Genomic DNA, 15,361 nt, shown 5'->3' on the forward strand with positions numbered 1-15,361 from the left:
TGTCCAAAACTCAGACTTCTCTATTTTTACCATCAAAGTACACATTCAGGTATCTTCTGACTTAAAGAGACTGCCTTAAAAAAAATGAGTGATCTTCCTCTCAAACCAGGGTTCTATAAGAACTTAGAGGGATGGGAAGGGGTGGGGGATGAGAGCGAGGTTTCAGGAGGGAGGAGATATATGTCTACCTGTGACTGATTCATGTTGATGTATGGCAGAAACTAACACAATATTGTAAAGCAATTATCCTCCAATTAAAAATAAATAAAAAGTTTTTCCAAAAATGTGTGCTGATCCAGATGTTACCTGAGACACATTTAAAATAAACAGCGACCTGTCTACCTAGAAAACTACAGAATTATAACCTGGGGCACTAGCCTAGTGTAAGGCAAAACTCCAGATGAAGTCTTACTGAAGAATAATAAAACATTCCTTCAGTAAAATAGTTATCTAAAGGAATCCTGGTTCTAATGTTCATACTCACTGTCATGAGTAGATTGTGAAATATTATGTAATTCATTTGGGATATATTGAGAATAAGAGAAAGTACTTCTAGCAAATCACAAGCAAAATTTAAGAGAATAAATGGGAAATGTTTTAGCAGCTCATCTTCACTGGGGAAACTAATTTACCAGCTTGAAAAATTTATGAAGTCAAGAAAAATTTAAAAAATTTTTTAAAAAGAACCTAACTTGTAGACGAGAGTACCCTCTATGAACTTATAAATATAGCTTAGTTTTACCAAGTCAGTGATTTTAAAACATAGTATCACTGATGTATTATATATATGTTTATCTATTCTGGTTTTTTTTTTTTTTTTTTTTGATTAGGAGGTTCTTTTAGGACTTAAAAGGCACAGGAGAACCTGGGCATGTATCATACTTTGAAAATGCTTAGCTCTATATCTATGGGCATGTCACTTAAAAGTTTTGGTTTAAAGTCTCAGCTCCTTCATCTGTGCTCTAGGGGGTAATATTATTCACTTTTTCACATTCACAAAGCAGTGTGCAGGGTAGAGGCATGGGTTTTTGAGGGCACAACCTGGGTTTGAATCCTAGCTTTTCCTTTGCATCTCAGCCTACACATGTGGGGCCTTGAATAACTTCCTTATTTGCCTGAGCCTTAGCTTCCTCATACAAACTTAGACTATCATGTCCAGTGAGATATCAATAGGATAAGGGAAAACATCTAGCACATGCTAAGTTTTCAATAAATTGTAGCTACTGGTGTTCTTGGATACATTTTGTAAATTGCATTGTATATGTCATGTTATTATGCAACTAGACAATTTTTTCAGATGTTAGGTAGATTCTTACTGACAGACTAAATCATAATATTTCTCCATTAGTCTGTATATATGAATATATTTTCTTTTACGAATTGGAGCTCTATTGTGACACTTTTTTCGAGAAATTCATTATGAGACCATGATATTAACACACCTCCTAATAATGAAATCGCTGCTTCTTCCTCCATTGCTGCATTCCAGTCTATAGTCGGCAATGAGTTTTAAATTCACTCATTCAACAAACACCTACTGAAGGCTTACTATGTGACAAGATCTTTGCTAGGAATTATATTGCCAAAGGAATTAGCCTATTTATTTTATCACAGATGGTTTCATTCAATATTATTTAAGTTATTATGATAAAATATTGCAGTAATACAGAAAACAGAAATATTATAGTGTCTATAATGGGAATTAAACATAATTTTGACAATATGTTACATATTCTCTAGAAAATAATTGCATGCAAACTCTTTTCACAAGAGTTACCATAGAAATAAATAATTTCAAAGTGTCTTGAGGTTAAACCAAGGAAAGGAATTTTAAAATGGAAACACTTCTACTATTATCATTATTTATGACTTAGTATGGAGTTATCTTTCAGAGCAGATTCTTAAGGGCTTTATATCTAGAATGATTTTCAAATGAGCCATAATTGGAAACAATTAAGGAATTGTTCTGCTTTTACTTTATTTTTCTTAACTGTCATAGGCCATAGGCTATTTCTACTAATGGAAGACAACCAAACTTCACAACACCTATGTGTATATATTTTTATGGTGTTCTGAAACATTTCCTTGCATCATTATAAACATAATCCATTGTAACAGTAATTGAGTGCCTCCAAAGTGTAGCAAATTACAAACTGAATAATCAATGTATTAATACAAAATGAGTGTAGTAGTAGCAATCAACTATGGCTTGTGGACCAAATGTGGCCTACCACTTGGTTTTATAAATAAAGTTTTTTTGGAACAAACCTTGATCCATTTGTTTACATAACAATATTTGGCTGCTTTTGTGATCTACTGGTTGTAGACAGAGACAACTGTAGTTGTGATAGTGACAATATGGCCTGCAAAACCTAAAATACTTTCTATATTTTTACTGAAAGGGTTTGCCAACCTTTGCTTTATATTAAAAGCATGAAAGAATTTCTACATCAACTGGAGTATTAATGCAAAAATTTAAAAGGAAATAAGAGAGAGAGAGTTTGCTGTATACTCAGCTCTTATTAGGCTTGTGCTCAATGCTTAGTAGACACATCAAAGGTAGGATAAACGAGTAGATGAATTCTCTACAAGCAGTCCTTGCTGAAAGGGCTATCAAACCACTGGCCCAAGATAACAAAAATTCCAAGAATGGTCCCAAGGGACCAAGTAAATGCTCACCAGAAATGTATAACCATGCTTTCTTTAGAGAGCTTGAGGTTTTGTGTCCAGTATTTTGTGTTGCTGGAAATCTTGTGACTTTGTATATATTTATAAATACCACAACTCATTTACCTGAAAATGACCACTGTAATTAAAAATAGGGAAAAAGAAGTTGAGGTTTTACCTGGGTGTTGTTCTTCAATGAAGACTTGCAGGTACATGAAGAGGAGCAATCCCGCTACGCCAAACACCAGCAGTGACAGGAAGACCTGTTTGGGGTTCATGACCAATTCAGAGGGTTGCCTCTCTCCTTACTTCTGAAGACCTCATGGTTTGGTTTTCCCCAGAGCTTCAATCCTTCCTTTTTCTCTTAAGCGCTCATTCCACAAAGTAACCTAGAATTTTAAAAAATCCACACTGTAGCTTGCTGATGACATTTCTTCCCAAATATGGTATAAATAGGCAGTATATAATGACTTCCCAGGTGGCTCAGTAGGAAAGAATCTGCCTGCAATGCAGGAGACCCAGGTTTAATTCCTGGGTTGGGAAGATCCCCAAGAGAAGGAAATGGCAACCCACTCCAGTATTCTTGCCTGGGAAATCCCATGGACAGAAGAGCCTGGTGAGCTACAGTCCACAGGGTCACAAAGAGTCAGACATGACTGAGCGACTAAAACATTCACTTTCATGCAGTATATAACTGAGAATTTCCATGAACTTTAATAACACTCAGCAAAGACTATAGTTGATGTCCCTAGAATGGCAATTTTCTGTTTCGTCCTTTATCTTATGTAAGTAATGTGCCGTGCTGTGCTTACTCACTCAGTCATGTCTGACTCTTTGTGACCCCACGGATTGTAGCCCACCTAACTCCTCTGTCCATGGGGATTCTCCAGGCCAAGAATACTAGACGGAGTTGTCAGTCCCTCCTCCAGGGGATCTTCCCAACTCAGGAATCAAACTAGGATCTCTTGCATTGCAGGTGGATTCTTCACAAGCTGAGCTACCAGGGAAGTCCCAAGCAACATGCTATTCTACAGTTAATAAGTAACAGCCTAACATTTAATTAGGGGACACATACTGGACTTCAGGTTATCTTAAAATGTTTGTGAGGGGAAAGAAGACTCTCAGAATAGATTTTTGAAAAAGGATTTTGAAGAACACTTTCCTAGAATGAAGGGGGAAAACACCACTTCATGTCTTAAAAACATAAAATTCAAAAATGAAGGGTTCAATCATCATTTCTTTGTATTTTAAAAGTTAAGAGTCTCTGGATATCCCTGGTGGCTCAGTGGATAAGAATCTGTTTGTCAATTCAGGGGACCCGGGTTCGATCCCTGGTCTGGGAAGATTCCACATGATTTGGAGCAACGAAGCCTATGAGCCGCAGCTACTGAAGCCCACCCAGCCTAGAGTCCATGCTTGGAAACAAGAGAAGGCACCACAATGAGAAGCCAGCGCACTGAAATGAAGAGTCGCCTCCACTTTCTGCAACTAGAGAAAGCCAGCACAAAGCAACAAAGACCTAGCACAGCCACAGGAAAATAAATAATAAAAGAAATATCATTTCTTCCAATCCTTCTTTTAAAAACAACAAAAAAAGTTAGAGTCTCCTATTTAAAGAGTACACTTAAAATCCCTCAAAAGGCATAAAAGGATAAATATGAAAAGCTCAGAGTTCCATGGCCTCTCCCTCAATAACACGGGAATAGAGAAGTTTACTTCAGATTATAGAAATCTACCTCAGTGATAAAAGGTTACTTAAAGAAATATTGCAATGACATTATTTTAAGAACTATCACATTTAGTGGAATCCTAATTTTAGTTTTTCTTTTTTAAAGCTCCATCCACTTTTGAGAATTTGATGAAAATATAAATCCCTTCCTTGGAAAAATAAAGACAGAGTCTTGTGTCAAATGTCAGTATGTTTATGGACCCTTACTGGAATTCAAGTTAAGAAGCCCTACTCCCTATGAACAGCCATACAAATGTGCAGTAGCTTGTATGTTGAGCTCAGGTAATTAGCACCCCATCTAATGAGGCCAAGGTCATGGCATTGTGTCTAAGGCTGGTCAAAGACCTTGGCTCCGCTCCTTGGCCACGTACCACATCTCCTCTTTGGATGAGCTGAATTAATGGTTTCTTAGCGTGAGGACATCACACACACTGCTGTGTCTAAAAATTCTCTTTCCTTTCTCTCCAAAGATGTCTCAAAAACTTCGGAAAGAATATTGATTTAGCCTTTTTAAGAGGCATTTGGTGAGGTGCCAGGTAAAAGTTAAAATGTGCTGTGGCAGATTGCTAGGCTGCTGAAAGGATAATATTTAGCTATTCTTGGCAAATCAATTTTCATGCAGATGTTGGGCTTCAAAGGTAACCTTTGAGGTCAGAATTACACATGGATATGGCAGTAAGATTTTTTGATTAGAAAAAAAAAAAGAAATCCACCAAATAGGTAAACATGTTTATGTAAAACAACAAAAAGTGATATTATAAATACATTTTTCCCTTCATATTTTAATTATATGTGGAAGGGGCCAGAGTAAGAGCAGTGATTGTCAGCACTACCAGAGGAGTTTTCTCGAATCCACTTCTCCAGTCCCTTGAGGAAGGGGCAATGGTTAACGTTTTCACATGTGCTTTTGAGGATTTCAAGCACTTTCTTGATTTTGGTCCTGGAAGAGGTTTTTAAATAAGTAGAATAACTCAGAGCATTATCTTACGGCTTACTTGGTGGGTGATATTCTGCCTTTACTGGCTTCCGAGGTGGCACTAGTGGTAAAGAGTCCACCTGCCGAAGCAGAAGACCTAAAAGATGTAGGTTCCATCCCTGGGTCCAGAAGATCCCCTGGAGGAAGGCAGAGCAACCCACTCCAGTATTCTTGCCTGGAGAATCCCACGGATAGAGGAGTCCAGCGGGCTACAGTCCATAGGTTCGTAAAGACTCAGACAAAATTGGAGTGCCTGAGCACTAGCATTTACTCTGCTCTGATTCAAAGCTGAAATATTATGGGCTTTCCAAACATATGCAACAAATAGCAATTCCCAAGGGAGATCTGCAATTTGAGGTGCTCTAAGATCGAATCCCTCAAGGAAAACTCCAGCCCACATTATTCTCTTGTCCAAATTTCAGCCTGGCAACTTGGGACACAGAACTTGCAGTCTGTAATATGCACTTGTCCATATGTCAGCCCGGAAACTTGGGGCACAGAGTCAGTTTTCTCTTTTCTCCACGATGCAGCTAAACAATGAACAGACATCATTCCCGAGTCCACAAGAAGATTCAGACAGGAGGAAACCAGTTACACCAAATCTACTACTAACAAAGAAATAGTTGTTTACAAGGAAAAGAAGAGACTTTTACAATCTGTCTACATAATTAAAACTTATCTCGGAAGAAAGAGGATAGAAGAGAGCTCATAAATCAGAACAGAGCCAAAGACCTGTGGGAAATAGTGGGTGTGAAAACCAAAAGAAGTATTCCTTGGGGGTTCACAGAGGAAAATTATTACCTACGATGCTGGAAAAAAAGATTAAGGATCTGCCCTTCCTTTCTTCAGGAGATGTTGCTATACTCTGACATACCCTCCTGGGTAAGAAATCGGGAGAAAACCCATAATTGTTATGATGGCAGATGTGAGTAGAACTGAGTGATTAAAGCCACAAGGCAGAAAAGCAATCTGGTGGAAAACGGAGAGATACGTTTGATTTTCTCCCATCTCAGTCCATTAACCCAACACTGGCATTAGGAAATGGCTCTCATTAAACAAAGGTGAGGCACTAGGAACAGCATATTGCTTTAAGCAAACCTGAAGGTCAGTTGTGATGGGAAAACACACACCTATTTGGACACCATGTATCTACTTCCATGCCTGCGGAAAAAGTGCAGACTACTGGAGATTGAAATTACTTGGAATAATGCTATTTTATGTACCAGCATTATTCAACATTTCCATGGTCAAAGGCTCCCTGTATTTTGTACAATCCTTCCTCTGCTCGCTCATAAGCATAGTACCTTGAGACTAACAGGTACCCAACAATGGACTGCACTGAATTGAATTTGTAGCTCCAACAACAAGACACAGATCGCCTTCTAGTTGTACTTGTAAATCCTTAGTTCTAAACTTCAAATGGAGAAACACAGACTATTAAAATACTGAAAGGGTCTCTGCGACATTGTTAAAAAAAAGTGCATATTTATTCTTACTTGCATATCCAGTGAATTTATCCCTAATCATTAGTAATGTTAGCCACTCAGTCATGTCCCACTCTTGGCAACCCCTTGCACTATAGCCTGCCAGGCTCCTCTGTCCATGGAATTCTCCAGCCAAGAATACTGGAGTGGGATGCCATTTCTTACTCCAGGAGATCTTCCCAACCCAGGGATCAAACTCGGGTCTCCCACATTGCAGGCCGATTCTTTACTATCTGAGATACCAGGGAATCCCTAATAATTGCAAAGATATAAAAATAATTATTTCGCTCCAGTATTTCTTTTCCAACACTTTAGAAATTATTCTTTCCAATAACCAAGACTACCACCAGAAGCATTTTGGGATTTCAGTGCAGCAATTACTAGATGGAGGCAATTAATTTAAAAGGAAAATTGAGTTATCCAGTTTGGCAGAAGCCTACAGTATTAAGGAAGGAAGTTGAGTAAGGTCAATTTAGACCTTGATAGAAGACTCCAGAGTCAGGGGACCACCTGTCTCTCCTCTCAGCCTCCACAGGACCTCACAGAATTGCTTCTTCCTCTCTCACAGCAAATTCCCTGTTCTCCATCTCTTTCCCACCCTGTAAGAAAACACAGACCATCGGGGATAAACTCCCTTAATTTACTACCCCACCTAAAGTTCACTATCGCCTGGTTCCACCAATTCTTTGCCTCTGTCTCTGGTGAACAAGTCCTCACTCTCGCCTCCATCGCTTCTGGGCTGCTGTGAAGTGCAGCTCCATTACTTAGAAGCCTGGGTCTCAGTCTGAACTTCCTTATCTGATGACTTGCCCCTCTATAACCCCTCCAGCCATCGCCCCATTGCTATCACTCCCAGGCAAGCTTGAAGACAGAAAACTCTGTCCTGACTGCCTCAGGCGCCTACTTCCCAGGCTTCCTCCCCCCACAACTGCCCAGGGGGCTGGAGAAGGTGCCATGTAGCTCAGAAGCTGTGTAGGGATGGAAAAGTTATAATACCCGGGGTTTCAGTTTTGCTTTGTCTTTTTGCTATTCCAGTTTCCTCTTCTATGCATTTCCTGTTTATATTTCCTTCCCATTGTTCTTATTTTTTTTTCTTATTGGATGGGAATTCTTCATCAGCTATACGAAAATCTTCCTGTCTGCAACTTCTTTCCTTCCTCCCTTCCGTTGCTGGTGCTGTGATTGTTTTATCATGCAGAAGTTTAAAATCAATTTTTTTTCATTTTCCTTGCTGATTTATCAGCTAGGGTCTTGAAAGAACACACGTGATGTACTCGAAATCAAGACATTGGGGAACAGTTTACAAGGATATGCTCAGGGTCTGGGGAAGCCAACAGGAGGAAGAGCAGTCTTCAAGGCAAGGAGCAGCAGTCACCCCGGAAGTGAAGACAGGAAGTAGAACCATGACTCCTGGAGCCTGGAGAGGGGCCGGGCAGGGAGCTGGTGGGAGCTGTAGCCTGTGGGACGAGGACACGGACGACACAGTGTCGCCAGGTGTTAAGGGAGCCAGAAGGAAAATTACCCCATCTGAAATTTCCTCCTGTCCTGAGACTTCATGTCGTTGACTCATCTGGCACACCTGACTGATGGCTTGAGGACCAGACAGCTTTCTCTGGGGCACAGTACCCCAAAATTCCTAAACCTCAGCACAGGGACAGGGATGGCAGAGATGGACAGCATCCAGCTCAGTTTGTGATTTTTACAAATTTTCTAAGATAATATTCCTTCCCTTCAAATAACATGATTATTCTTTCATTTATCCTTTCAGGGGTTTTTAAGGTTTTACTCTTCATAATTGGAACCTTAATCCAATTGGAATGTGCTTTTGTGTATGCTGTAGGCTGTTCATTTTACATGGACAACTGTGCAACTCTACTTCGAACCCGCATCTCTTGCATCTCCTGCACTGGTAGGCAGATTCTTACAACTAGCACCGTGTGGAAAGCCCTATTTACTGAGTAGTTTATTATTATTTTAAAACTTATTTATTTTGGCTGTGCAGCACAGGATCTTAGTTCTCTGACCAGGGATTGAACCTGAACCCTTAGCAGCAAAAGCACAGGGTCTCAATCACTAGACCACCAGGGAATTCCCAGTAGTTTATTATTTTACTATTGATTTTTAATGCTAATTTTGTATATTTCAAGTTCCTATCCAGTAGTCATGTACAGATGTGAGAGCTGGACCATAAAGAAGGCTGAGCACTGAAGAATTGATGCTTTTGAACTGTGGTGTTGGAGAAGACTTTTGAGAGTCCCTTGGACAGAAAGGAGATCAAACCAGTCAAACCTAAAGGAAATCAACTCTGAATATTTATTGGAAGAACTGATGCTGGAGCTGAAACTCCAATACTTTGGCCACCTGGATGGGAAGAACTGACTCATTGGAAAAGACTCTGATGCTGGGAAAAGTGAAAGTCAAAGTGAAGTCGCTCAGTCGTGTCCGACTCTTTGCGACCCCACAGACTGACTATGGCCTACCAGGCTCCTCCATCCATGTTGCCATTTCCTTCTCCAGGAGAGCTTCCCGACTCAGGGATTGAACCCGGGTCTCCCACACTGTAGGTAGACGGTTTACCATCTGAGCCACCAGGGAAGTAGATGCTGGGAAAGATGGAAGGCAAAAGAAGGGAACAGCAGAGGATAAGATGATCAGGTTCATGTCCACCAGTTCAACGCACACGCATCTGAGGAAATTCCAGGAGACAGTGGGATACAGAGAAGCCTGGTATGCTATAGTCCATGGGGTTGCAGGGACTGAACAACAAAGTATGTTTGTGCAAACAGATGGGCCTATATTTGAGGAATGGAAAATCAATCTGATTACTGATTTGATTTTGTTAATGGCTATTTATTTATTCATTTCATTTTCTTTAGTTACATTTAGAAAAGTATATTGCCTAGACAACTATCATTTCCTTTTAATGTCCAAATGTATAAGCACAGAGTTGTTCATACTATTTTCTAATGACTTTAAAGATGTCTTTCATAGCTGTAAATACAACCTCCCTTTCATTCTCAGTACAGGATTTGTGCTTTCTTTTACTTTCTTTAGTCATTCTTGTTAGAGAGTTGTCTGTTGTTTAAAAGTATATTGCAATGCCTCTTTATTGTTTTTTTTCTTCTATTTACTGATTTCTTCTCTTATCTTCATTTCTTTCTTCATTCTGCTTTTTTTCTTTAGGGATATCTGGTTTTTTTTCCCCCCAAAGTTTTTGAATTGAAAACTAATTTATGTATTTCAGATCTTTTTCATAAAACACTCTATATAAGCTTACTAATTTCCTCCAAAACTACTTCTGTGGCATATCACATGTTTTCATATGTAGTATTTTTAGTCACCCACTTTTAAATATATTGTAATTTAAGTTATCATAAACTGTTGTCTTTTATTTTTTAAATGGATTTTCTCCTTCTTCTTTAGTTTCCTAAAGTTATTAAGTCCTTTCTATTCTGCTTTCTTTGAATCTACAGATTTCCCTTTCTGTTTGGTAAGTAGTAATTTAAATTTTTATACAAAAATACCTTAACAATAAATTTTTTTCTAATAAAGTTTACAGTGCTCATAGAAATTCAGCATGCTTTAAATATGTGTTGAACAATGTCTTCTCACCTTGGATATACTTGAGCTTTTCTATTTAATTTCAATCATTTAAAATCATTATTATAATAATTAAATTTACTGGTATGTTATAAATTTGTGTGTTTAGTGTTAATTAGCCAGCCAATGTCAGACTTCCCACCCACCAACTGTAAGATAATACATTTGTACTATTTAAGCCACTGGATTTGCTATGATTTTTTATAGCAGCAAAGAAAACTAATATAGTACATTACTATTAAAAGTAATTTTAAAGGAAGACAGTTTGTGAAATTACTATGAAAGGGTAGCATAATACTGATTTTTTTCAAATAGGTTTCACATGGTTTCTCAGACCTAGTGTTTCATGGTCTATTTCTGTAATAGCTCCATTGTTCAATGTGCTTTGTCATATGGAACACAGAAACATATTCCTTCACTAGACACTAATTTGTAGGTGCTTCCTTATGCATTTTGTTGCTTTGATTTCCTGTGCAATTTATTTAACAGGTACCTTCTACTTTTAGCTATTGCAATTAAATTTTAATTACAATTAAGATCTTTAACAAGACAAGGCTTTGCCCTTATATTCTTTGTTTTAGAAGAAAAAGTTTTAAACTCATATTTTACATTCTCCTGTTCAGTGTGAAGTTCTTTGCTTTACTTTGGTTTTTGGTTTTGCAACAATAGTCTATTTCTAAAGACTGCATAAGACTAAAACCAAAGGCCCTTGTTAGTATAAAGAGGGGAAAAATAAAAATACCCATACAGACTATTGTTGAACAGATTCTATCTCATTTCTCATTTTTACTTGTTCTCCCACTCTAAAGATGCCCAAGCATTAAATATGGACAACACAGAAATACAGTTATACTACTTATATTTTACATTTCTTTAAGCACAGTCACAAGAACTTATAGCATGTATTCACGTGTCAGTCAGGAATCACCAGGATCACATTCCGGAAACCAAAGGTAAACACAGCATCAAATTCTGTTTCACTAAAGGGTCCCATGAAGATAGAGGGAGTCCTCGAAAAGCTTCTGAGTCCTGGGAGAATGGAATGGCAATGTGAGTGGTCATTTCTAAGATGACTTGAAGGAGTTATTAGAGAGGGATTATGTCAGATGAGATAAGTGATAACTACAGATTGAATAAGGGCGTGGTCAGCAAGTCCAATGAAATGATTAAATTTTAGTTACCACAGTAGTTAATAAGGTAACCTAACAAGTGCTAAATAAAAGATGGCTTCCACAACCTCAGAATCTGTCAACAGATAAATGGATAAAGAAGATGTGGGGGGTGTGTGTGTGTGGACATATATACAAACATACAATGGGATGGGGGCTCCCTGACAGCTCAGTTAGTAAAAGAATCCACCTGCAACAGGAGACCTTGGTTTGATTCCTGGGTTGGGAAGATCCGCTGGAGAAGGGACAGGCTGCCCACTCTAGTATTCTTGGGCTTCCCTGCTGGCTCAGCTGGTGAAGAATCCACCTGCAATGTGGGAGACCTGGGTTTAATCCCTGGGTTGGGAAGATCCCCTGGAGAAAGGGAAGGCTACTCACTCCAGTATTCTGGCCTGGAGAAGTCCATGGACTGTATAGTCCATGGGGTCGCAAAGAGTGGAACACAACTGAGCAACTTTCACTTAACGGGATAGGAATCATAAAAAAGAACTGAATATTTTTGCAGCAACATGGATGAATTTGGAGTGTATTATGTGAAGTGATACATGGGAAAAAGACAAATGCTGTATATTATTTATATGTGAAATCTAAAAAATACAGCAAACTAGTAAATATAACAAAAAAGAAGCTGACCCACAGATACAGAGAGCAAACAAGTGGTTATGGTGGTGAAGGAGGAGAGTCAGTACAGGAGTGGGGAGTGGGAGGTACAAATTGTTGGTGTGTGATACTGTACAACATGGGGAATATAGCCAATATTTTGTAATTAGCTTTAAAATTGTATAAAAAAATAAAACAAGTTTTTAAAAAAGATGGCAGGCTCTCCACAACTGGGATCAACTGTGGTGTGACCAATAGAAACGGATCACAGAACCCTTGGAGGCACTAGGGGAGAACCCTTCATTGCCTCTTCTGACTTCCGGTGGCTCCAATCTCTGCTTCCAACCTCACATAGCTCTCTCCTTTGTTTTATAAGGCTATTTGCCATTGGGTCTGTTGCCAATCCCAAGATAATTTAGGATGAGCTTAACTTGAGATCCTTCACTTAATTACATCAGCAACTCCCCCTTTTCCAGATATGGTTAGGTTCTGGGAGTTAGAATGTGTCTCTATCTTTTTTAGGGTCACCATCGAACTCACTGAGCCAGGCTTTGCCAGGCCACGGTGACTGTTGTGGAGGCGATTTAATCAGAACCAAACTCAGGGCTTTGGATGGATGGTCACGAGATGCAATGTTTTCTTTTGCAGTGAATGGGAATGAGAAAGCACATAGTTCCTGCTGTTGTCGGAAGCCTTCTGGCAGCCCCGATGGAAGCCAGCCTGCAAGACAAGGCAGCAGAGAGGAAGGCAAAGTGAGAAACCTGCAGAGAAACAGAGGAACAGCTCCGCCTGGACCCGGAAGGAACACACTCTGCCTCCGAATTTATAAATTAGAAGAGCCAATAACGTTCCCTTATTTTACAATGTATTACAAAGCAATTCTAAGACCAGTGAGAGAATTGAAGAATAAGCTATATGTTGGGTGTAGCAATTTCAGCAAGATAATAGGAAATAAATGAAAATAATAGTGCTAGCATTTATTGAACAGTTAGACATTCCAGGCTCTATTCTGAGCATTTTATATTGATTATTTAATTTAATTCTCACAATAACTCTATTATCTCCCCAGTCAGGAAATGTGCACGACTGGCTCATGTAACCACATGGCGTGATGCAGAGTTCAGTGGGAGGTGAGGCGAGAGGCAGAAGAGGAGACAGACCACAGAGGCCCTCGGCGTCAACCTAGGGGGACAACATCTGCTCTGTGGACACAGGGGACGGAGGGCAGGTGTGAAGAAAGTGGAAGGATCAGGTTTGCACTGTAGGAGGATCACTGGAAAGCAGGCAGTGAGAAGACAGGATGGAAGGTCAGGAAGACCATAACTGTTCAGGAAGAGGACAGTTGCTGGCCGGGGATCCCCAGGGCAGTGATTGGACTAGATTTTATTCCAATCCTGAAATCCTTCTATCCTCCAATTCATACACATCCTCTAGTCTTTCATTACTGGAGGCAGTTTATCACAGTAGCTAAGAAGATTCCGAAGCCTGATTGCGGGGTTCAAATCTCTGCTTGATGCCTTACTAGTTTGGTCCCTCAGCTTATCATGTAAGTGATAAGCTGAAATGCCTATATGCCTCAGTCTCCTCACTCCTAAATTGGGAGAATAAAAGTATTTATCATGTGAGGTTAATGATCTGAAATGCTGACATGTAAGAGATATTTAGCTGAAGGAGGAAATGGCAACCCACTCCAGTCTTCTTGCCTGGAAAATTCCACAGATAGAAGAGCCTGGAGGACTACAATCCATGGGGTCGCAAGGAGCCAGATATGACTGAGCACACAGGCATGCAAGAGATATTTAGAAGAATACCTGGCCCACAGAGGTTGTCTACAACATTAAAATGTTAATATCTTTATATTCCAGATATCTGGCACAGGGGCAGCTACATTGTAGTTAATCAATAAATATTTTTTGAAAGATAGGGTATTTTTACTTCAAAGGCAGTCTGTTTTTCCTGTTAGAAAGGTTTATTCTTTCAATTCAAGAAAATTCAAACCAATCAATAAACATCCATTAGGCTAGAATGGGCTCAGGCTGGATGTCAGACACTGTAAGCAAAGCCAAACAGAATAAGATTTAACCTCTGCTCCTCATCATAGAACATTTGAACCTAAGCTCTTCACAACTTGTACAAGTTGGTTTTAGTAGAGCCTTCTAGAACATAACAAATCTGTTCTCTCCTTTATGTGACAGACTTTCCAATTATTGAAAACAATTATCCTGTCTACGCTTAATCGTTTTTACTCTAAGATAAACAATAAATATGCACAATTCCTTCAGCCATTCCTTATGGGACATGGTTTAGGAGTAGTCAATCAATTTAATCATCTTCCTCCAGACACATTCATGTTTGTTAATGCTTTTCTTTTAAATGCAGGGCTGAGAAGTAGATATAATAATCCAAGCGTGATTGAATGGATGGGTGATGTTATGAGAACCAGCATCATAAAAATAATGGCTACACTTGAGAACACTCACAGATACAATGGGAGAATAAAACAGGTTACAGGTTAGACTCTTAGAGATTCCCTTCAGTTCAAACATGAGGATAACAGAAAGACCTTCTTTAAAAAAATTTGAAGGAAAGGATTATGAAGTAGGAAACATGTCATAAAGAGCATGCAATTAAGAAACTAAGGATATTACTACATGGCAGACTGTAAACAAAACATTTGTTTAATAAATAAACATAGAGCAAGGATTTAAGAAATGTAGGCACAAAAGTTAATCTATGAAACATGTCACCCCCCAAAGTGGAAACAGCGATCAGAAAAGATGACTACACCAGTGTGAAATTATTGAGAGAAGATCAAATAGGACCAAAGGATTTGGGGCAGAGGAACTGGAAGATGAAAAATGTTTTTATTCCAACCATGAGTTTGAAGTGTTGGAAGAGAAGGATATGTGCACAGTAGGAAGAAATGGTTCTTACCATTTATATATATACAAGTGTTAGTCATATACCCATGAATCTTAAATAATAATGTGGTACTTTGGGTGCTACGCATTTGTTTTCTGTTTCAATGATAGCAAGACCTGAGTTTTCACAAAGGTCATGTCTGATTCTTTCCGATCCCGTGAACTGTAGCCTGCCAGGCTCCTCTATCCACGGGGACTGTCCAGGCACGAATCCT

General features: G+C 39.1%; 1 protein-coding gene across 2 annotated transcripts in view; it reads right to left on the bottom strand.

Annotated features, from left to right (window-relative positions):
• Nucleotides 1–15,361, bottom strand: part of CHST9 (carbohydrate sulfotransferase 9) — a 280,158-nt gene that overhangs the window by 227,484 nt on the left and 37,313 nt on the right. For both annotated transcript variants that reach the window (XM_070452777.1, XM_070452775.1), the window contains exon 2: nt 2,846–3,056. In XM_070452777.1, coding sequence (XP_070308878.1) covers nt 2,846–2,945 — 100 coding nt within the window. In that variant the 5' untranslated portion in view covers nt 2,946–3,056. The remainder of the gene's footprint in view (nt 1–2,845; nt 3,057–15,361) is intronic.

The sequence above is a fragment of the Odocoileus virginianus genome, chromosome 22, assembly GCF_023699985.2.
Source record: "Odocoileus virginianus isolate 20LAN1187 ecotype Illinois chromosome 22, Ovbor_1.2, whole genome shotgun sequence".
Classification (NCBI taxonomy): Eukaryota; Metazoa; Chordata; class Mammalia; order Artiodactyla; family Cervidae; genus Odocoileus; species Odocoileus virginianus.